The sequence below is a fragment of the Ictalurus punctatus genome, chromosome 13 (assembly GCF_001660625.3).
Source record: "Ictalurus punctatus breed USDA103 chromosome 13, Coco_2.0, whole genome shotgun sequence".
Classification (NCBI taxonomy): domain Eukaryota; kingdom Metazoa; phylum Chordata; class Actinopteri; order Siluriformes; family Ictaluridae; genus Ictalurus; species Ictalurus punctatus.
This window is the reverse complement of record NC_030428.2, coordinates 14,246,238-14,270,915: the sequence shown is the minus strand read 5'-3', so window position 1 is coordinate 14,270,915 and position 24,678 is coordinate 14,246,238. Positions and strand designations below refer to the sequence as shown.

The 24,678-nt window shown below is 40.0% G+C and overlaps 1 protein-coding gene across 2 annotated transcripts in view; it reads right to left on the bottom strand.

Annotated features, from left to right (window-relative positions):
• Positions 1-24,678, bottom strand: part of tbkbp1 (TBK1 binding protein 1) — a 58,481-nt gene that overhangs the window by 3,854 nt on the left and 29,949 nt on the right. The window contains exons 1-8 of one of the 2 annotated variants that reach the window (XM_047159460.2): positions 21,856-21,960; positions 15,129-15,254; positions 14,332-14,436; positions 13,614-13,761; positions 10,948-11,150; positions 7,066-7,127; positions 2,641-2,756; positions 187-989 (exon numbers count right to left, since the gene is read on the bottom strand). In XM_047159460.2, the coding sequence (XP_047015416.1) occupies positions 187-989; positions 2,641-2,756; positions 7,066-7,127; positions 10,948-11,150; positions 13,614-13,761; positions 14,332-14,436; positions 15,129-15,254; positions 21,856-21,921 (1,629 nt within the window). In that variant the 5' untranslated portion in view covers positions 21,922-21,960. Of the gene's footprint in view, positions 1-186; positions 990-2,640; positions 2,757-7,065; positions 7,128-10,947; positions 11,151-13,613; positions 13,762-14,331; positions 14,437-15,128; positions 15,255-21,855; positions 21,961-24,678 lie in introns of those variants that run through there. The other variant, XM_017482576.3, reaches the window with a different exon arrangement.

The window sequence follows — 24,678 nt, the reverse complement described above, 5'->3', positions numbered from 1 at the left end:
CTACTATCACGCATATAGAGTACAGTCATTATACAATGCACCCAGTGATTTTAGGCCTTTGCACAGACTAGTTCAGGTTTAGGGGCCAAGTTGAAGGGCACATTAATGGTACCTGGTTCTACCAGTTCCAAAGGCTAAATACACAACCAGATCAGGTCATCAAACAGAGACTGGTTGCCTACTTACATTAATGGATGGCCAAGACTGGGCATGTTCTGCATGCAGGTATCCAGGTGAGTGGCAGCTTAAGGTGTTGGGGCGAGATGGGATGGGGAAGGCTGAACAGGAAGCAGGGCCCCTCATGGTGGAGGCGGGGCCAGAAGTCCCCAGTGTCCGCGGGGGACTGATGGGGTGAGGGCAGGTCCACTCTTCCTCATCCTCTGAAGAGTGTGGTGGCTGGGGAGAGGTATGTAGCGTTGCTGGAGCAGGCTGAGGCTCATAATGCAGATGAGACAATTCTGCATGCTGGAAAGAGAGCTCTCTGTTGTGTCTAGGTGATTCAGCCATACTTCCTTCCCCTCCTATGGTCTGAATCCCAGGCTGGGAGCCTCGCCTTTGGGCCATTATATGGCCATGCTGCTGCTGCTGTTGCTGTTGTTGCTGCTGTTTGTGGTAGCTCTCAACGTATGGACGGGGCTTTGGCAAGGTGGAGACAGGGTCAAGGGTGAACCTTGGCGGACGCTGATAGGCAGAAGGGTCTGCAACTTCGGAGTAACTGCGGCGCCCTTGAAAACTGGCTCTTAGGTGCTGAGTAGGGGGTCTGCAGGTGTAGGAAGCAGGACCATCGTTAAGTTCGGCCAGGGGAGAGCGGCGGTGCATGTCCGGGGAGAGACGCTGCAGCACTGGAGAGCGACGCTGCTGTATAGGAGAATGATGCTGTTGAATTGGGGAATGACGCTGTTGGATGGGGGAATGGCGTTGTTGGATGGGGGAGTGTCGTTGTGGAACAGGCGAGTGCCTCTGGTGAGGCACAGGAGAATGGCGTTGAACTAAACATAAGACAGACAATAGAACAAAAGTTGAATAGTCAACACAGCTCTTATCTCTGTCATGACATCTCTAAGATGTAGAGGTGCACACAATGCCACTATCAGTATCTGTATCTGTTTAGTGCTCAAAAAATATATATCTACATGTATCAGATCAGAAGGTATGTTTCAAATTCATTAAATTATTTTTTTTAAAGACACCAGCAGAGGTATGCTGCCCTGTGCACAATGTGTTATCTGTATGAAATATGAAGTGGCAACTCAATAAATAAAAGCATATTTTGTTCTGTGAATTTTGGGCCAATTTGGTCAGAAATACTGTAAAAATATCTTTTTATTTTGGAGCTATGTAAGGCAGTGTTTTGATTGGGCTACAGGAGCAAGCCACTGTTGATAGACAAAGAAAGAACTTTGTAACTCCAATGGGTAAATGAACATCGTCTTTGTCCCAAGACCGCCATACTCACGCTCTTAATGAGAATGAAGTATGAAAGTAAAATTATCTCAGTCGTGGATATTTTTTCTTGCATACTGTGGGATTGTAGTCCCAGCAGCCCTGTGAAACTTCCTGGCAAAAAAACCCCCTGAATACCGACAATTAATATTTGTATTCATTTAGAATGCATTATTTGTTCAATTTGAATAATGCATTTGTATTCAGTTATATTTCTACTCCATAGTAATTTAGATCAAGTGTATGAGGGCATAAGAACAAACTCAAGGCACTCAATATGCTCATTGTCTTACTACTCAAACCAGTTAATGTTTCGAATGATAGGACTGGAACTTAATAAAAACCTGCACATTTGCAAATGTTCATTAGAATGACTCATAGGACACAAACACCACTCTAAAGAAACATTGGTGTCTTTAATGACTTCCCCTTTCTCCTGTGTTTCTTTTTTTAGCCTTCATGATTTTTCCAAATCATGTGTGGGTGAACTTCATCACAGCTAACCATTTCTTTGATTCTAAATAACCTTTACACATTTGACTGCAATAGGTAGAACAACAACCAGTTTCACTTAGATGGAAAATACACAATCAAACTAATTCATTTTGATCTGACTAAAAAGAGACTGAACCAGAGACTACTAATCACATATGTGGGGCTTCCTGCAAGGGAGAGATAGCAATCAGCTATTGACAGAAAGCATTAGCACCAACTTTGAATCGGTAGCAGTTTTTCTCTATCTTTGCTTCTGCTTTTGGTCTGGTTTCCTTTATCAAAGGGGAAACAGCATTTTTGGTTGTGCGGTTGGGTGCATAAGTTTAAACAGATAAGGAGTATGTTGTTTGTGCTTTCAGCAGGAGGCAAAGTAAACAGTCTATAGAAATATACAATATATAACAGAATGGTATTATTATATCAGCATCAGGGTTATTCAATTCAATTTTATTTGTATAGCACTTTTAACAACAGACATGGTCACAAAGCAGCTTTGCAGAAATCTGGATGTAGATTTCGATTTGGATGTATTTACATAATTCTCTGTTAGAGATGCTCATTATGAGCACAATGATGATGGAAATACATGGCATGCCATGAGCCATGTGTCACAGTAAACATCATCCATTCTTTCACAGTCTCACCCGGTGACAGTGTACATTAAGGCTAGAATACTAATGAGTCTTGATGAGTGTTTGGTACCTGGGCTAGTGTCTTCCTGTGAGGCTTTCCTCAGAATCTCTGTCTGTTTGGTGCTCAGTGCCTGTAGCCTGCTAAGCTCCTCAGTCAGCTCAGTGTAGGCCAGAGCCAGATTCACTCTGAAAGAGAGAAATGAGGGGTGTATATGGTTGATCTTTGTGACTTCTAGAGATCATATTAAAACATTTTGTATTTCACAGAATAACTTCACCATAGCCTTGAAAGCATCATATTTTAGTGCCAGTGTGATGCAGTGTTGAAATTATATACAGATAAATATCACACAAGTTTGCTTTGTACATAGCTAGTGTACTTAATTCCAGGAATCTAGTAGGAGTAGAACTGGTGCTAGTTTGCACGCATGCACACACGCACACACACACACACACACACACACACACACACACACACACACACACATGCATACACAGACACAGACATACACACACACATATACACACACAGACACACACACAGACACACGCACACACACAAGCATGCACACGCGCACACACTCACATGTGCACACACATACACACGCTTTTTAAAGTCAGTATTACGCCAACTGACTCCTTTCACCATGGCAACCAAGCATCAGCACAAGCATTGTTAATTTGTTTAACGTCTCTGTCAATACAGCGGTAGAGTGAACTACGTGCTACAACATTATTCAGATTATGTTCAGATAAATGAAATTTAATTCACTGTTTTATTTTCACTTAAAAAAAAAAAACTTGCTTCCCTTTGGTGGTGAAAAAAAACTCAGAAATTTGTTACCAGTTAACCGCTTAGTACAGTATATACTAAAATGAATCACTATCTCATTTTAAGTCTAACCCAAAGATGTACTGCAGATTAGGCTTGAGATTACTTGTAAAATAAGTCAATAAGAAAATAAAAATAAGAGAGGGGGAGATAAGTATGAAAGACTGCGGCTGACAAATTCCATCTGTCATCAGATCACCTTTATCTGATCACTTACAAACCAATTTCGCACAAACCACCAGGGCTTTGCAATAAAAAGGCAGTTCTTTACTCATAGCTCCTGTGATGGTGTCAGATAAGAGGCAATGGGGAGAATTTAGACTGACTTGGCATATAAGCAAGTGCAAGCAACCAAAATAGCATTCGCTTTTTCCCCCTTTCCAACCTTGTATTTTCACAGGAGGTTAATTAGAGTAGTTGAGAAATTATTCATTATGGCACTGTAAACAGCTGCCAACATTCTCCTGCAGAGTATTCAACTCAATTAAGAAGACGAAGAAGCCTTTGTCACATATACATTACAACACAGTGAAATTCCTTTCTTCTCATATCCCAGCTTGTTAGGAAGTTGGGTTCAGAGCACAGGGTCAGCCATGACACAGCACCCCTGGGGCAGAGAGGGTTAAGAGCCCAACAGTGGCAGACTGGCACTGCTGTAGCTTGAACCTTCTGATCAGTAACCCAGAGCCTTAAATCTTGAGCTAAATTAGTGGGCGTTAAGCTCGCTAACTAACTAAGCACTGCAAATATTCATGAGTATTTTCACTCCCAGTAGTAGTGGAAAGTCACATGCAATATACAAAAAACAAACAAAAAAACCCAGCAGATTTTACCTAAAATAGAATTAAGGACTATATGCTTTATTGTGTTTTGTTCTGCACTTAGTGATTGTAGAATATAAAGTAACTATAAAAACTACTTTCTTTATAATATCTTATATACATTACAATTTGGCCATGAAAAGGCTATGTGAAGGAGAATGCTAGGGAGTGAAATTACCAGCCAGTCATACTCTACTCATGCAAATGTGTCACAAACTTTCATAGCTATGTCAGGAGGAAGCGCAGTGCAGCACCGAGTCAAACTACAGCTATTACAACAAGGCATTCTGTGTATAGAGTTTAATGTCTTTAAATAGTCACATTATAATTAGTGACTATTGCATACAGTAAATTAATACACGTTCCTAGTCCTACAAGCAAAAAGATGCAACGTGCAAGCTTCTCTGCTATTATTCTGTACGCTGTAGCATTAGAGCTTTACTCTTACCGTACTGCTCATCACGTCCCAGCACTGCTACCCTGGCCATCTGAGCAAACCACATACCAGACTACACTGGGCAGAGGCTCTGAGTCTCTCCTGTTGCTACAGGTGTCTGACCAGAAACTCATTCTGTCATCAGACTGTCTATAGTGAGACACTCAAAGGATCTGTGGGACTCATTGCTTAATGTTTTAGACAAAGTGTGACTTTTCACACTTCGACACACACACACAGACACACACACTTTGGCACACACACACACACACACACACACACACACACACACACACACACACACACATACACACACACACGTTTGCTGACAGTCTTAAAAAAGTCTCACTATTGCTTCACCTCTAGCTTAGAGCACCTGGAACTCTTTGAAAGTGTGAACTCCTTCCGATAAATGTGTAAAATGGTGCACTGCAGAGGAAGTTAGTATGATCACAATAACATTGTCTGTCAGGCTAATACTGCTAAGTACAGACATAAGTACACGTGCATCATCTATAGATGATTTATACTGTAGAGTGGATCTTTACATGAACATGACTCTTCATGTGTGTGCATGTGTATGTTTGTGTGCGTGTGTGTATGTGTCCTGGTTTGTGTGGGCATGCATGTTTATGCGTTGTGGAACCTTTGAAATGATATGGATGAATCTAAGAATGTATGTGTGTGGGTAGCTGATTCGAGAGGGCCGCATGAGCTGTATATGACCTTTGCTCTGGACCTAGAAGTTTGAAATTTTGTTTACTTGACACTGACAGATGTTGCCTCACAGGCTACATATCTTGCATTACTGAATAAAACATGAATATCAAAATTTTCCAACAATCTCAGTTAGCACAGCCCACACTTCATAGTCTACAATCTCTTCACACACCAAAACCAAGCACTTACTAGAGAAAGAACAAATACAAACAGTACAGAACATTCGGATGATAGAAAATAACCAAACTGTGTGTGAATTATATATATATATATATATATATATATATATATATATATATATATATATATATATATATATATATATATTCTCTTTCCAGTCCATCAGTTAAAAAATAGAAATTTTATAGTGCCTAGGAGGCCTTAGAGTGTGCTGCTGAGACAATCTGTATTAGGAAAGCCTTTGCTGTATATAATTATGTTATGTATATAATTATGAAATTATGTTTTGTTTTTTTTGTTTTTTTAATTATTACTGTACAAACACACAAGTGCCTCCTTCAAACAAGCACAAACAGCTTCCTTTAAAAAAATTATGGGCAGAATACCTGGTCAGGAAGCATATAAAATATGTTATCTTAAAAAAAAAAGGCTTCATATAATTTCTTTTTTTTAATAGATTTTTTTATAGTTCAAGATTCAACAATTTCAGAAAAGTTTTATTACAAGATACATTTTTGTAGTAAATAAATATCACACAGTAATCATATTTTAAGATCATCTACAACAGCTAAACCAACCTACAGTATAACTCCTACAACTTTAGTACTTTGCGATGAGATGCTATAAAGTTGACAGATAAATTGTTTTGTCTAATTTATTATCATTTACAATTTTTTCCTTCCAACAAAATACTGCTAAAAATATTACTGCAATGATGGTTAGATTAGAATTGTCTGGCTGTGATTTATTCTGTTAATTTGTTTCTTTTTTCAACTGAAAAGGTTCAGCAAAATTCAACAGCTTTACAGGAAAATGCTCATTTCAGTTAAGAATTTCTTTACAAACTTTAGCAAATCACCAATCACAGAAAAAAAATTTCAAGGAAAATTAGAAAAAATCTTGCAACTAGCTTTGGCCATTTACATTAAATGCCAGCACTTACAAGAACTGGCTTTGCGATTCAGACAGAGAAGACGAAGAGAAAGGGGAAGCCGCTGCAAAATTTTGAGGTGAGTGAGGTGGAAAAGGAGTGGGTTTCTAACTACACATCTCTGTCAAGTGCGTACTTTCAATTTTCTCATATTTTCTCCATCAGCCAGCAAATGCCAGGCTGTTAGGTAGAGGAAAACGGTGAGTGGAGGAGCTCAGAAAACAACTCTGACGGAGGAACGACAGACTTGCAATTTTTTTTTCAGTGTGTATGTAAATTTATGGATGTTTTAAACCACTGAAATAAAACCTTGACAGGGGCTTGGTGGTTTAAAAAGTCCTAGGTTTGTCAGAAGCTACAGTGCCCTCTACTGCTCAAAGTAACATTCACTGGGTGATGCAGAGACTCTGACTAACTGTGAATGCTGTGCACAACCCTGAATACTGTGAACAGCTAATAAAGCTTCAAATTAACACGGAAGGCCAGACTCTCAGGAGGAAATGTTGTAAAGCTCATTAACTGCAGTTTATATCAGTAAATGCTTTGAAATAAGGACTGTGCAAATAATTACTTACTGTTCATCTCCCACCTTCTTTATCCATTCCATGTCACACTGGGCACAAGTGGAGCTCACATCCTGCAGCACATACAAACACAAGAAACACATATCACAGCCTCATGTGCAATACATGTACATGTACATACATAATGGATAAAGATCCTGTCTGGATGAAACCAACAGAATATAGGAAATACTTTCAGAATACTGCACAAACCTCTCACAAACACGGTTCTGTTCACTGTCTAAAGTTTGTGTGTTACACATGTACCTTAACTAAGTAATAAAGCATGAAAGGACATGCTGTTATAGGAAAACAATCACCAATGTGGTCATGTGTTGCAGCCTGATGCTAAGTGGAGTTACTCTTACCACTTACTCTTATTAATCATGTTTTTTTTTTTTTTTTTACTGCTTATACTCACATATAGTGTTCTGAAACGTCCGTGAGAAAAGTTAGTTCCTGTTATCACTTAAGCAATTATAATAAACTCGTTCCCACACCAGCTTCTCTTTTTTTCTGTCTCTTGAAGTTTATAAGACAAAAATACATCGTGTGATATTCTCAAGAAACCCAGAAGTACAAACTCCTACGTCCTAGAGTTTCCCATGATGAAAAACTGGCTGACTGTTACAAACTGCTGACACTGGAGACTCCTTCCATAACTGTTAAATAAACATCTCATTAGAGAAACCTTCATCAATTTCATGTTAAAGAAAATGAATCAAGATCTTGTGTCCAATGAGATTCAAGAAATCAACAGAGCTGTGGTATAAACTATTGTGAAGAGGAAACTTGCAAACAACTCTGGAAGCAGAACATAATCAGAAAAGCAGAAGGCTTGTCTGTTTTTAGCATGTATGTAAAACATGAGGAAGGATATGAATATTTTAAGCCACTCCTGTGAAAGGTTGATAGTTTGTCAGAAGCCACCGCTGTGGTACAATTTTATACCACAAGACTGAAGTTTTGATTCTGGTATGAGCTACAATAAAATTATACATTTTTAAAATAATTATGAATTGCTTGTATTGTGAATGTTACTGAAAGTTACTATGTATAGGCTAATGTATAGGCTAGTTTAAACTCTGTGTCTTATGTTGGTTATGTCATATGCTAAATTTGACTTGCCAGTTTGGCACTGTAAAATGTGATTGATTACAAGTTATTGCTATAAAGATTATTATGGTAAGATACAGTAACAACAATAACTTAATTGATGCTACTGTAAAGTAAAATTACAGTATGGTATTTTTTGCAGAATTATTGTAGTGATGTTATTGTAAGCATGGAGAAAGTGTTCAGGAGAGAGGACTTTAAGCTTTGCAGTGTCTCAGTAATGTAAAGAGTTGCTTCTCTAGTGAAGCACACAATCCCAAAGACCTAAACAGGAATATAAAACCTAAATTATATGAAAAAAAAGGGGAAATGTTGGGGAATTAGAGTGATTTAGAAATGAATGAGCTGTTGGTCTTTGGTGCTTGAGGACAAAAATCAGATAAACAAGTACTAAAAATAGTTATTTTATGGCAGAAGTGATTGTTTCCTGGAAAAATACTGTTTGAAGGTTGCAAGTGCAGAAAGTCTCAATATGGTAAATGTATACCAATAATGTTGGAAATGTTCAGTGTTAAAGCCATGTTGTTCTTTAACAGATAAAAAAAGGTGTAATAATCTGTGAGCTGTCATGCTTTACATAGAATAAGCGCTACTACCCTAGTGCTTATCTTGAATATGTACTCAGTGACTGTGGCAGAAATTAAAGATAATACTGTATACAATTCTGTAATATTGCATGGAAGCGTTTTTGCATTGTGAAGCAGAGAGTGGGTTTTGGGGAAATGTAACTCACTACAGGCTAACAGAGAAGCTGATGTCCAAACTATTAAAAATCTCAACTGTGCAGTTGTAGTAGCATATGTAATTTGACGACCGGAAGTGGAGCTTGCTCTAAAGCAAAATGGAGCAATTTGAGGATTGATTAGTAGAAGAGGTATAACATTATAAGCACTTAAATAAATGAGCTACAATAAATTACAGAACCAGTGAAGTGATAATAGTCAAAATCTTAGGCAAAGATCCTGAGGTGTGCATAAAATAACAGAAAGCAGCACAAAACAGATTTCAGTGTAACATTATCATAAATAAATCTACAGTACAGTTTACACATATACAGTGGGGGAAATAAGTATTGGCGTCAACATTTTTTTCCGTAAATATATTTCCAATGAGTCTATTCATATGAAATTTTCACCAGACATCAGTAATAACTCAAGAAATCTGGAAATGTAAAGAATTCAAAACAATGTCCATAAGCCCACATGTCCATAAATAAAGTTATGTGTAATAAAGGGGAATTACACAGGGAAAAAGTATTGAACACGCTAACTTAAATTTATTTAATAATTAGTGGAGAAGCCTTTGTTTGTAATGACAGCTTCAAGACGCTTCCTGTATGAAGAAATTATTCGGCCGCAGTATTGAGGTGTGATTTTGGCCCATTCTTCTAAACATATTGTCTTTAAATCTTGTTCAATTGGATTCAAGTCAGATGATTGACTGGGCCATTCTGACACCTTGATTTTTTTTCTCTGAAACCAATTAAGAGTTTCCTTTGCTGTATGCTTTGGATCGTTGTCCTGCTGGAAGGCCTACCCACATCTCATCTTCATCATGCTGGTGGATGGCAGCAGATTCTTCTCAAGAATCTCCTGGTAAAGGGCTCCATTCATCGTTCCTTCTATTATATGAAGTCTGCCAGTACCGTGCAATGAAAAACAGCCACACACCATGATGCTTCCACCTCCAAACTTCACTGTGGGCATTGTGTTTTAAGGGTGATGTGCAGTGCCATTTCTTCTCCAGTCAAAAAGTTCAATTTTGCTCTCGTCTGACCAGATTACACTCTCCACTATTTCATAGGCTTGTCCAAATGAGTTGTAGCAAACTTTAAACGAGCTTCGACATGCCTTTTATTTATTAATGGAGTGTTGTGGGGTGAGCGTGAGCAGTGGAGTGCATTGCCTATTGTTTTCTGTGTGACGATGGCACCTGCTGCCTCCAAGTGTTTCTGGAGCTTTTTCCGAGTGGTCCTTGGCTCTTGGCTACTCTTTTGACTATTCTTCTGACTCCCTGGTCAGAAATCATGCGCGGAGCTCCTGTGCATGGCTGGTTGATAACGGAGTGATGTTGCTTCCACTTGCGGATAATGGCCCCAGTGGTGCTTACTGGAGGATTCAGAAGTTTTTTTAAAAAAGTCTGTATCCAATTCCATCAATATGTTTTGCAACAATAAGGTTGTGAAGGTCTTGGGAGAGCTCTTTGCTTTTAGCCATCATGAGACGTTTCTTGTGTGACACCTTGGTAACGAAAAGCCTTTTTATAGACCATCAATTTACTAAGCCAGCTGATATTAATTTGCACGGATAGGGGGTATAACTACTTACAGGTTTCAGCTGGTTCCTTGCCTTATCTTGCCTTGGAGAACTGCTTTATCTTAGTGTGTTCAGTACTTTTTTCCTGTGTCATTCCACTTTATTACACATAACTTTATTTATGGACTTTAATGTTGTGAATTGTTTACATTTCCAGATTTCTTCAGTTAATACTGATGTCTGGTGAAAATTTCATGTGAATAGCCTCATTGGATATATATTTACTGAAAAAATTTTTGACACGTCCAATACTTATTTCCCCCACTGTATATATATATATATATATGTATATATATATATATATGGATATATATTGTGGAAGATGGGAAGCTTTTTTCAGAGTTTTGTCTCTGAACTTTTATTGTATAAAAAGCTGCTGGAACTTAAACTTTCTGGTTTACTTTACCTCATATTCAACTCATAAACTTCTCTAAACTCTATCTGCAGTGTACTGTGTACTGACCTGTTGTCTCTGGTTGTTCTGAAGCTCTCTTAGCTCTTCTTGCAGTCTCTCACATTCAGCCTTTAGCTCCTCCTCCCTCTGACATGCACCTCGGGCCTCATGCCGAGCCCCTTCTAGCTCTGCCTCCAGCCGCTGTAGTTTCAGGTCTGAAAGAGTATCCAGACTGCGGGAGCTCTGAAGGGTCAGAGCTGGGCAGTCTAGCCCTGGTATGGAAAAGCATAAAACATACACACAAAGTAAGTTATTTCTGAAGGCCTGAAGAGGATTTTCTTTTGCTTTGTTTTTTTTTTTGCATTATGTAAATTTAGAGAGAAGAGAGGCTTGTGAAGGATCACGGTTTATAGCTGATAAAATGTAAGTTAACAGGAACTAACTTGTTTTGTGGACCTTCCACAACATTACATATAACTATAAATTAATAAAGGACTGGATATTTTAATTCTACTTAATATTCACACACACACACACACACACACACACACACACACACACACACACACGCACACACACACACACACACACACACACACACACGCACACACTACATACAACAAATACGTAGGTGATCCTTAAAGCAGATGCTGTTTGACAGCCTATAATCTCATGTTTGATTTCCAAACAGGTTTTGATCCTTTTTCAGCTCACAGTTTACATTATCAACAGCCAAATTATTAGCAAGCCTAATGCTGATATCTGCTTTATGACAACCAAAAACCTGCAGTGACGTTAATAAGTGCAATCATGTTTAATGTCTTTCACGAACACACAGTAGCCGCCGCAGCGCTGAATGCATGTGTCACGCAGAGGGCAGCGGGCCAGCAGGGCCTCCTCGATTCATCGTGCCAAGCATGACGGCGTGGTGGTGATGATGATGATGGAGGATGGGAGACTCAGGCGCATCCCGCACTTCTCCCCCAGCGTGGGCACTGTGATTCAGCTGCTCAGAAAGAAACAGTCCTTGAGCAAGCACCTATTGTGATGGTTCAGCAATAAGCGAGCATGAACTACCACACACCCACGTGCACGCCTACATTACCACAGTTTTTTCTCTACACTCTGGCCATCAGTTCATATGCTTACAGCCAAGAATTAATTTCTTATCTCTTGCAGAACAACAGTTTTTCCTTGTGTTGTACAAATTGGTTGAATTGGATGCTGAAATACATCTTGCATTTCTCGACTGCACCACGTGAGTCAGCTTTTGAGAGAATTTTCCCTCCTACAGGGCAAGGGACAGGGACAGGTTTATGACCACTGTGTTTGTGCTGATCTGTGAAGTTCTCTTGTGGCTTGTTGTTAACATTAAATGTGAGTGGGAAGTTCTGCTCAAACAGAACTGAAAGAACATCCTGGAAACAAGTTATTTCATGTTAAAGATGAGGTTGGAAGGAACTACATTTATTCTTTATAGGAGCTCCAGAATAGGGTTGTAATGCAATGCCACTATCTGTATCTGCATGTTTATCTGCATCTGATTAGTGCTCATATTTATATATTCATATTTACAGATTTATAGTCATATCTATGTCTGTATCTGTAACCTGAAGTGGCTTAAACCAGAAAGGTTTTTTACTCTAAGGCAGAAATACCAGCACTGTGGTCTGTGAATTCTGCTTCTGACAGTTCCTCAACCTCTCATCACTTGGTGCGCAGATTTATTTTTAATCCCACTTGCAAGGTTATTGTTTTTGTCTGTACCTGCTTGTGATATTCTCTAAAAAAATTTGTTGGTTTGATTTTCCAAAAAAATAAAAATAAAAATAATTATATATATATATATATATATATATATATATATATATATATATATATATATATATATATATATATATATATATATATATATATACACACACATACACACTACTAGCCCAAATTAAATCATGTGACCAGAACAAGAAGTTACTAAGGACCGCTGGTTCATGTACAGGAATCCATTCCCAATGTGCAACTGTAATTTCAACCAGATGCCCTATGAAAAAAAAATGGTGCACAACCTATTCATATCTGAATTTTCTTCTTGTATCCATTTAAAAAATATTTTATCTGTTCAATACAAATGATGTATTCATGTTTAAGTACATCCCTACTCCAGAAGTAAGGGAATATGGTATCAAATAAAACAATCTTTCCAAAAGGTCTCAATGTTTCCAGGCTACTTTATTTTCATGATGAAAATTGGCTAAAACTAATTGCTAACAAAGTGCCTCAAAAGCAGTGTGAGGTCTTTTCACAGAGACGTCAATTTCCTTGTCAACACTGTAGTTGTAAACACCAAATGCTGTAAATGTAAAAGTAAATGGGATGCACTTACATAGCGCTTTTCACTGTGTTTCCTTCACCCATTCACACACCAACGGTAACAGAGCTGCCATGCAAGGCATTAACTTGACATCGAGAGCAACTTGTGGTTCAGTGTCTTGCCCAAGGACACTTTAGTATGTGGAATCATGTGGGCCAGGAATCAAACTGCCAACCCTACGATTAGTGGACAACCTGCTCTACCACCTGAGCCACAGCCACTCAGTGAATGTAAATGTCTCAGAACACATGGAAAAATGCAACAAGATGGTTGGTATGGATGCTGTTTTTTGTCGCTTGTATCTTATATGAGATATATGGCAACAATATACAGTAGCTCATACAAAAAACTAAGAAGGACTCACTGTGTGTGTCAGGACTGGCATGGAGCTGCAGGTACTGCATGTCTTTGCTGTGCAGTTGTGTGTTGAATTTGTGTAGAGAGCTGTCTCGCTGCCTCAGAGCAGCCTCTAGACTGTGGATTCGCTCCATGTGCTTCTCCACTAGAGATGTCTTTGACACAGAAAGTGTATATAACATACAGAGACATATAATAATAGGAGTCAAAGAAATAAAGAAAGGCTAATAAGAGAAACAGACTATGGCCATTGTTCTTCAGATTTATTATAAATGCTTTATGCTAATAACAAAAGATGAGCTTGTGAAAATGCAACAGCTGATGGCTAACTGAGTGTGTGAGTGTGGCGAGAGGCACAGATGCTCTGACACTTGCATCATGTAATTTACAAAGCCTTTTGGCCAAAGCCAAACATGAAGCCATTTGGGATGGATGAATAATATTGACAGTGTTATCATACATATACAGTTAAGGATCATCAGCTTTTAGAAGTAGGACTTAATCAGCTGCAAGCCTGAGAACAAAATCTTTTGGCACCTCTTGGGTCTGTGCATGATTAGGTGGTGTGCAGATTAATCAAGCGGACACCTGGTTAGATAAAGGATTAGAGCAGATGTCAGGGCTACTTATAATTCCTGCCAGTGGTGTCTGGAGCCAAAGTTAGAAAGCATGGCTATCAGAAAATTTGTATGAATGTTTTAGTGAGCACCAATGCTCAGTCTCACCATCTTGTCCAGGTCCCTTTGGAGATTAGTCTTCTCCATGTGGATCTTCTCATAGGCCTGAATGACATCTTCCAGCTGCTCCTCCCGTTCCTTACCCTTTTGAAGCTGGACAATGCATGTAAAGTGAGTGAGAACTCTGTAATAAGTCTAGGCCTCCATTGTGTAACAGGAGTACAAAAGTTCTCCATGAATATGTTCTAACTAAACATACAGTAACTTTTTTTTTTAAAACCTCAAATGATAGCCACCCTCTTGTTGCCAGCTTCAGCAATGATACTATTCTAAACCTCTCAAAACTAATCTCCTGCCCTTACAGATAATGGTGGGTTGTATCAGGTGCCATTAAACCAGATAAAGGCAATTTATTTTAAAGGGCTTTACACCAGGACCCAGGTCGAGCTTGCTGTTAATCTCTGGGTATGAGCAAGAGAAATAAATGTGCATGAAAAAAAGTAATGGTTAAGATTGAAATAAAAGATGAAGGTCACTGGTGAATAAGAAGGGAGGCAGGGAGGTGAGAGATGAGGGCTGCAGTCATACAATCAAGTACACCAGAGAAATGCCAGAAGCTACTGGTTGCTTATGGAAACCGATAGCAGCTATCATTAATTGGCAACAAGTAATGAGAGGCATCAGAAGAGTTGCAGTATGAGCATGAAACTTGCCTAAAAGCAGGGAGGAAGCATATAAATCTGATTAAATCACAAAACAAGTTCCACAGTTACTGCCTCTGCCAGAAGGTGGATAAACAAACAAACAAAACTGTGTTATGTCGCATCATAAACTTCTCATCTCACCTCATGGGTGAGGATGTTGATTCTCTGCTGCAGATTGCCATTCTCAGACTGGAGCAAGGCCGTATCTTTAGGCTCAAAGGAGCAGTAGGAATTCCTGTCCTCGCCAAAGTCATTAATCATAGGAAACTGCACACAAAACACCATTTGAGTTAAGAGTGCATCTTTTACATCATACTATAAAGGTCTCATAATCAAATGCTTCCCATAATAGGGTGTAAATGTGTTATTGTTGCTGAGAACACAACACTCTCTGGTGGGATAATATTATCATGCTGATTTAGATGAGCAAACAACAAACCGCCTGGGATACAGAACACCTGAGATGAACATTTTTCCATTATAAGATGATTTATAAGAATCTGAGATACACAGCACAGGAATTTCAACACTAGATATATGAAGAGGCGGCAGGTTTTATACTGCAATGACTTATGAAATTCTGCTGTAATTTTGGAGGACACATTTATTTGATCATTCCAGACCAAAGCTAGAACAAAGTGTTTATAAATGTAGGAAGAATATGAACGGTTATTTTGCAGCTGTTTTTATGGTATGCAATCTCTGATCAGATTATAGAAATCAATTGTATCTTATTACTAAAAACAATGCCTCTGTGCCTGGAGGTCTGCAGACTTGTAATGTGTCCAGTGCTGAAATGAGTCCACTTTGTATTTTGTACAGTCCCTTGCCATATGAATTTAAACAGTATCGAGGCTGTCATGTTGGTTCTTGAAGACACACCGTCCTTGATGAAAGTTCTGAAGTGATACTGTAAATTTTCAGACTGCTAGGTAACTCTGTGCAACGTGACATGAATTGTGGTATCGGTTATATGCTCTGTGAAGCTTGGCAGTGCTGGGAAAGTATTTGTAATGGATCATTTCATCTCAAGTGGTCCAATATATTGCTTGACCATTTTTTGAGTGATCACCTCTATCATAAACAGAACTATGGTGGTGTTTCTCCTGTGATAAAAGCAGTAAGTGACTACAGCTCAGAAGTCACTTACACAGATTTCTACTAGCCCTGGCTCTGTAACCAGTGGAATGTAAAAAAATTCTCCCATTAAATAGTTTTTTAATTATTTCCCCCATTAAAAAAGTCTCAAACCTGAAATCTTCTGCATGCATACGTATACTTTCATAGGTCCCCCCTGAAAAATTAAGACTGACACTCAAACCCTTCCTATTTTAAATTGACCTTAAAAGTGGAAATGTGATTCTTGAGAATTACATTTGGACTTAAGTTCTAAGTCCTAGGAAGAATAATGTGCAACATGTTTATATAACCTATGTACCGCGTAATGTGCTCTAGAGATCAGTTTTTATTACAAGGAGCTAGGACCATCCTGAGCCGAGATACTGAGGTTTCTGTAAATAGCTGTATAACCAAAATTTGCTGTGTGCCATGACACAATAAATCCAAAATTTAAAAATTCATATTTAAAAAACATTGTTTTTACAATGACCATAGATAGAGGTAATCTTAAAAAAAAATATTGGACCACTTGAGATGGACTGACCCCAATCCAAATAATAAAGTTAAATATATTAACACACAACTACCTAGTGCTGCGTCCGAGTCCACCTTTGTCGAGTTCGAGTCGAGACCAAGTCCTTAACCAATCGAGTCCGAGTCCAAAAGGGGCCAAGTTGGACTCAAGTCCGAGTCCTTAATGGCCAAGTCCAAGTCGAGTCCAGCCGAGTCCAGAAAGTAATTAAATTGAAAAAGATTTGAAATTGCAATTGTAAACTCAACTCTGAGCTGTTAAATAAATATTTTAACCTTCACAAACCAATGGAAACATAAATGTAACAAAAAATACAACTACTACATCTTGCCATTATCATTAAATATTTTTATTTCATGTTATCAGCACCTCAACTAGTTTCCTATTAACAAATGGTTTCCAAGAAAAAAAGGGATATAGAGGTATATGCAGAATTTTTTTTAATTATATTACAAGTGTATGAAAATACAAATTAACCTGCTCTGTTATTGTATAACACTATATATGACATTTCAATTATTTGATGCCTCTCCCCCATAGTTATATAGGCTGAGAGAGAGAGTACAGAGTAGAGTTACATTTCGCAATATGTCATAACAACAAGCTTCATGCTTTATGACTGCTTTTAATATGTCTATGAATGACAACAAACTCATTTCTGAACACAGCTGTATTCTTGTAACTTTATTTTATTTTAATTCCTAAAATGAATCAGCACGGTTTATGATATTTACTACATTAAGAAGTAAGTTTCAAATATTACATGAAATTCAAGACTGGAAATCACCAAATGCTAATGTTGAGGGGTGGGCGATATGACTATAATCTTATTTCACAATAACGATATGTTTTCTCAGGTAGGTCTATCAGTAGTATTCAAGTAAGAAATACTACAGAAATTAAATAAAGCAATTAAATCTAAACTTGTCATGTTATTTACGCAATACAGGTTAGGACGGATGCAAGTACAGTTAACGAGGTTTATTATAGAGAGAGACAGGCAGAACGGTAATCAAAAGACGTGGTCAAATAACATGCAAAAGGTCAGGCGATCAGCAGATGGACATAAATACGGCAAGGCAAAACACGAAACCGGAAACAAAGCCAATAAATATGAATCGAGAACGAGAACTAGGAACAACCGCTTGGTAATGAGATAAACTTAACACTACGCGCTGTGCAAAGAGACATGAGGGGTTTAAATGTCAAACGTAATCAGAGGTGAAACAAAGGGTAGCTGAAACCAATGATGACACATTTGGGAAACAACCAATGACAAAACAGGTGCGGAGACAGAACATATCCATAACAAAAGCACGTGTCCAATGTTCGCTAAGGGTTCGTGCACCTGGCTCGTGCACAAGCATGCGCTTCGGTTTTACGAGCACACTGCAATACTGCACTGCTGACTCAAGGGGAAATCGTGACAGAACCCCCCAAGGGCATTCCTCCCCTCTCCTGGCCGTCCTGGCCCTTTGTGCAAAATGTCTTTAGCTGAACCGGGAGGTTGAGCGGCATCCTCAGCGGAGCAGGAAGGCAGAGCAACGTCCTCAGCGGAGCAGGAATGCAGAGTGAAGTCCTCAGAAGAGCAGGAAGGCAGAACAACGTGAGCAGAACTTGGTTGTCCTTGTCCAGCAGACTCGGGTGTACACAGAGTTTGGTTGGCTGTGTCGTCAGTCTCAGACATGAGGAGAACTCGGTTGATCGTGTCGTCAGTCTCAGGCATGAGGAGCACTCGGTTGATCATGTCGTCAGTCTCAGACATGAGTAGAACTTGGTTAGTCATGATGTCTGCTTCAGGCATGAGCAGAACTTGGTTGTCCGTGTCAGCAGACTCAGGCGTGAGCAGAACTTGGTTGTCTGCGTCAGCAGACTCGGGCGTGAGCAGAATTTGGTTGTTTGTGTCAGCAGACTTGGGCATGAGCAGAACTTGGTTGGTCATGACGTCAGGTTCAGGCATAAGGAAAACTTGGTTGGTCGTATCAACAGACTCTGGCATGAGCATAACTTGGTTGTTCATGATGTCGGTCACAAGGTCACATCGTCAATCTCAGACTGGGATGTGGCGTGGAAGGTCACATATTCAATCTCAGACTGGAACGTGGTGTGGAAGGTCACATCGTCGATCTCAGACTGGAACTTAGCGTGGGAGGTCGCCTTATCGACCTCAGACATGAACTTGGCTTGGGAGACAGTCTCTTCGACCTGGGACAGGAACTTGGCTTGGGAGGCCGTCTCTTCGACCTAGTACACGAACGTCTTAGGAGGCTGTCTCTTCGACCTTGTACAGGAACATATCTTGGGAGGCCGTCGCTTCAACCTCGGACAGGAACGTGTCTTGGGAGGCAGTCTCTTAGACCTTGTCAGGAACATATCTTGGAAGACCGTCTCTTGCACCTCGGACAGGAACTTGTCTTGAGAGGCCGTCTCTTCGACCTCGGACAGGAACTTGGCTTGAGAGGCCGTCTCATCCACCTCTGACAGGAACTTGGCTTGAGAGGTCGCCTCTTCAAACTCTGACAGGAACTTGGCTTGAAAGGTCGTCTCTTTGACCTCTGACAGGAACTTGGCTTGAGAGGTCGCCTCTTCGACCTCTGACAGGAACTTGGTTTGAGAGGTCGTCTCTTCAACCTCGGACAGGAACTTGGCTTGAAAGGTCATCTCTTTGACCTCAGACTTGAACTTGGCTTGAGACTTTTTACCTGAGCGCGTGACAAGTCCAAGTTCATTCATAATTAGACTCGAGTCCGGGATCGAATACCTATAGCTCCAGCACCGCCAAGCTGCCACTGTTGGGCCCTTAAGCAAGGCCCTTAACTCTATCTGCTCCAGATGCACTTATCATGTCTGACCCTGTGCTCTGACCGTTCTGATTCTGATAACCAGAAAAAGAATTTCCCTGTGCTGTAATGTATATGTGACAAATAAAGGCTTCTTGATTTTATCTCTCATTTATACAGTTGTATTTAACTATTCACTAAAAGCATAACAACATAAAATGGATAAGAAAAAGCAAAACACTGCATTCCTTTCCTAAAGCTCCAACCTGGATAATGTTGAACTGCCATTTAATAATAATTTATTAATAATAATATTAACATTCTACAAATTTGAACTAATTAGCTACAATTAGTTTTACATTATAGCAACATGTGATTTTTGTTGTCATAATAGGCTGTATAAGCGCTCCTAGCTTAGCAACAACAACGTCATTTAAAAGTACAATGAGTGATCACATAGTGATGTGTTTTCTAGATATAGTTATTAATAAAGTTTAAGTATTTTATTGGTCCTTTTTACCTGGGTAGAGAAAAGCAAATGAAAAAAAATTGTTAGCAAATGAAAAATAAAAAAAAACAAGGGAGAAACCTCAAATCTTTAAATTCTTTTTGTATAGTTTATAAAAGTGTATAATATATCAATAAAATGTTTTATAACTTGAAAAAAGTGAGAGAGCTTTGTGATATTAAAATTGACAGAGAGGGGGAGAGAGAGAGAGAGAGAGAGAGAGAGAGAGAGAGAGAGAGAGAGCACAAAAGTAAGCTGTAGAAGACACATAACAGATGAAGACACAAAATAGAGCAACTAGAGGGAGAGTTGTGTGTGTGAATTGGCTGGTCACACATCACTGTTATTAGTAGGTACAGCATTATGTACTGTGTAATTCAGATGACAAAAGTAGGGAAAAATACATTATCTGTGTCAGATAATGATTTCATCTGAATATTCAGCTCATATTTTTGAATGTCAAGTGATATTTTGCTGGCTCATTAATGACATAGCTAATAGGGATATGAATACTGTGAATATCTAAATGTCATCTGTGCTACAATATATTCATGCATTTGAGAAATTCCCCATTCATGGGATTGTGCATTCCAACCACAGGATGTCAATTAGGAAGACAAAAACTTCCCAGTTGTCCCATGCTTGCAGACCAACATATAAGGGGGAAAAATCATTCTTTTTACTCATATGAATATTTTTTTACTCACCCTCCTAGCTTTGTGTGTCAGCGCTGAAGGAGGAGCCCTGGCAAGGAGATGACTAAGTTTTTACATCACACTCTACCTCAACTGAAATACAATACACTCATTTGTCACCTTTTCGGTGCACCTCGTACATTTCACACAAAATGCAATAGGTGCTTTAATCAAAGAACTGTGTGAATTCGATTTGAAGTGTTTGTCCCTGACCTGTGCACTGTGAGGTTTGGGCTGAGCACCATTTCCCTGAAAACAGCTGCTATTCAGCACCTAGTCCTGCTGTCACACCTACATACACCTGCTGAGGAAGGACTGACTCAAAGAGCTATAAATGGAGCACTCTTTCTCATTTTGACCTGCATTGCAAAAACAACAGTGTTCCTTTAGCAAACATATACTACCACATATAAACTACTCTTGTCCATATGGTCTTGAATGTGCACCTTGGAAGTTGTTAGCACCTTGTGTAGAGCCCGGCAGTCTGGCCAGAGCGAAGAATCTAACAGGAAGAGCAGACTAAATGCTCCAGGGAAGAGTTTAGAGTGGATCATGGTCATCCAGCAGTGCTGAGTGCAGCAATATCGCTCAGCCTTGTGCTACAACAGTACCAGGAAGATTAATAATGCAATTACAGACAGCAAGGAAAAGGCTACATTCTTTTGGGTGCACAGGCTTGAGGATTATCTGAAATGATGCACAAACTTCATGCTCAGATCATGTAATTATAGGTTATTCAATAAATGGTCACGCCTAAATTTGCAGTTAATGTTAATAATATTAATATGTGTAATATGTTCACTGTATTCATTGTATTTCAAAATCCTGTTTTGGTGATATATTTTTACTGTATATTTCTTACAGTGTGTGACAGTGTGTGGGCATGGTTTTAAATCTTGGTGGGGACCCTATTCTTGTAGGGAAATGTCACTACAAGCATAGGAATAGCTGAGAATTTTGACTTTGTGGGGACATTTGGCTGGTTCCCACAAGGAAAACTTTTTTTCACAAAAACTGCAGCTTTTATTAAAGAAAAACTAAAAGGATTTCTTTTGGTTACTGAAGTTAAGGTTATGGTTAGATTTAGGTATAGGCATAGCTGCATTAATAATTATAAATAATTATTGTTGTAAGATTCTCTCACAGAAAGTATGTCAAGTCTGTGTGTTTGTGTGTATGTATGTATGCATGTATGTATGTATATATGTATGGTGTGTCCCATACAAAAACAGACCTGCAGTCTATGTACAGCAAGTGGTGCTGGACAAAAGCCAGGAAGATAGTGATGGACCTCAGCCATCCGAACAATGGACTCAGGGAAGCATTCCACTCCATGAAGGCCAAGACAGAGAAAATTGGGAGGAGCTTCTTCTCGCAGGCTATTCGGGCCCTCAACCAGGACAACACCAAGGACTGGGACTTGAGCTTGGACTTGCTACACAACACTCACACCACCTACATTCGTTCAATACATTGTGTATTCATTCATCTTCAGTAACAATAGGTTACTGTCTGTAAGCCCGGTTCTCTGAAACATCGAGTGGAGAGATCTACCTATGGGAAGGGCATCCGTACCTGACCTCTGTGGAAGAATACAATTGCACCAAGTTTGGCTGTGACAGATAGGAGAGTGTGTCCAATGCCAGGATAGGGCACACCCCTTACCTGAGTGCATAAATGTGAGCAAATCCGCCTCTTGTGTGGCAAGCGGGCAAAGCTTGGTGGATCTCTACACTCGATGTTTCAGAGAACTGGGCTTATGGACAGTAACCTATTGTTCTCCTTCATCAATTTGTGTTCGAGATCCACCTATGGGAGAAATGGAGAATTAGGTGGTGCTTGATGCATCCCATAATTATGTGCCTGGTAACACCAGGCATGATGGTGATACTGGTATGCAGGTGGAACACGAAGGACATGCTGGTGGCATGAATAAGCAAAGCTTGACAGCCCAAGCTTCAAGATGGAGAAAAGGGTTTAAGGGAGGATGGCTATGAATAGCCCACTCCTAGGACAGAGTGAGCCAACAGGGTCCTACTGACATCAAGCAGAAGAGATGTCCTGCAATGGGAATCCCCAAAACAGAGCCCATGAGGTGGCCATGCCCCTGGTAGAGTGTGCTCTGAGGCCCTCGGGAGGCTGCACTCCCTTTGATTCATATGCCAAAGTAATAGCTTCCACAAGCCAATGGGATAAGCATTGAAATGAAGAGATGGTCACATCTCCTGAAAAGGCTAGTCCTATCCATGTAGACCCAAAGGGCATGCACAGGACACAGAGCATACAACTTCTGATTCTCCGCAGAGGAGAAGGGAGGAGAATGAAAAGTGGAAAGCTCAAACAACCCACAGGTGAATGCTGGGAAGGATTTAGGCATAAAGGCCAGGTTTGGCCTAAGAAAAAGACTTATCTCCACTGAAAGAGAATTTAATGCATGAGGAATGAACAGAGAGTGCATGTAAATCACTGGCATGTTTGGCTGAAGCCAGGGCCAGGAGTAAAGCTGTCTTCAAGGACAGAAGCTTAGTGGAGATGTCCCCCAGGGCCTCAAAAGTCTGTTGGGAAAGAGCTTCCAGCACCTTGGAGAGCAATGAGCACCCTTCATGAACCGGCAAACGAGGGGGTGTTGACCCACTGTCGTACCGTCAAACCCAACATGGCATGCAGCAATAGCCACTAGGTAGACCTTAAAAGTGGAAAAGGAGTTACCACTGTCCATAAGAGCAAAAAAAATAAAACATCAGAAACCGAACTGTGATACGATATCAGGCAGCACCCATCACACCACTCCTCAAACACATAAAATCACTTACAGTCATGAGGATGGAGCCCCATTGCGTTCAGGTTTGCCCTCTCACGGGCCAAGCCAGAGGGCCACCCTGTCTGGACGAGGGTGATAGATTTCTCCGTTCAACTGAGATAGGAGGTATGTGCGTAATGGAAGGGGCCATGGCTGGGCAAACAGGAGGGAAATTATCTCCACTAGCCATGGCTCCTTGGGCGACCTGGGTACCACCAGAATGTGGGTCAGGCTCTGAACTCTCATCCTGGCTATGGTGGGGGCTATTAAGCAACGGGGAGGGAATGTGTAAAGCAGCACATTGGGCCATAGTTTAGCCAGTGTGTCCATGCAGATGGGTGCGTCCCTGTCCCTTAGTAAGAAGAACATAGGCAATGGGTGTTTCCACATGAGCTAAAGAGGTCTACGACAGCCTAGCTGAATCTCTCCCACAATAAGTCCAATACTTGCAGGCGGCCGAGGTCGCGTAAAGGACTGAGGTGGAGTAATAAAACCCATTTCATGAATGCCCTCTTTGTCAGAAAACCTTAAGGCTAGTAGTTTGGGACATGTGCAATATTGTACCCTCGCTCCCTTCTTGAACTGTGAGATGCAATTCATTAGGGAGAGAATGAGAATGTTTATCTAGCGATAAACGCATGTGCATGGTTATTGAATTCAGCTCCCAGTCCTGGAATATAACATTCTGAGTGGAAGTGAAATTGCTTTTGCTCACATTCACTTTGAAATCAAGTGATGTTATGTGTGCGAGCACATGATGAGTGTCTTGCACCACTTTCTCTCGAGTATGGAATCGGTTATGATAAGCCAATCGTCTATATAAGTTAGGATCCTGAGACCCATCATTCTCAGTGGGGCTAAACCCGCCTCCGCACACAGACAAAACACTCTCGGACTCAATGAGACACTGAAAGGAAGAACTGCGAATTTGTAATGTATGCCTTGGTAGGAAAAATGAAGGAATTTCCTGTGTGGGGGATGAATGCTTATGTAGAAAAAAGCATCTTTCAGATCAACTGATGTGAACCAGTCGTTCTGATGAATTAAACGAGAATTAGTGCTGTGTGTCACCATTCTGAAAGAGTATTTCCTCAAATGTTTGTTCAACGCTCTGAGATCCAAAATAGGACGAAGTGAGCCATCCATTTTTGGAACCAGGAAATAATGGGAGTAAAACCCCTGATAACATAGATGTGGGGGAGCAACTCAAATTGCCCCCTTCTTGGAGAGGGAGGAGAGTTTGTCTTTCAGAATGTG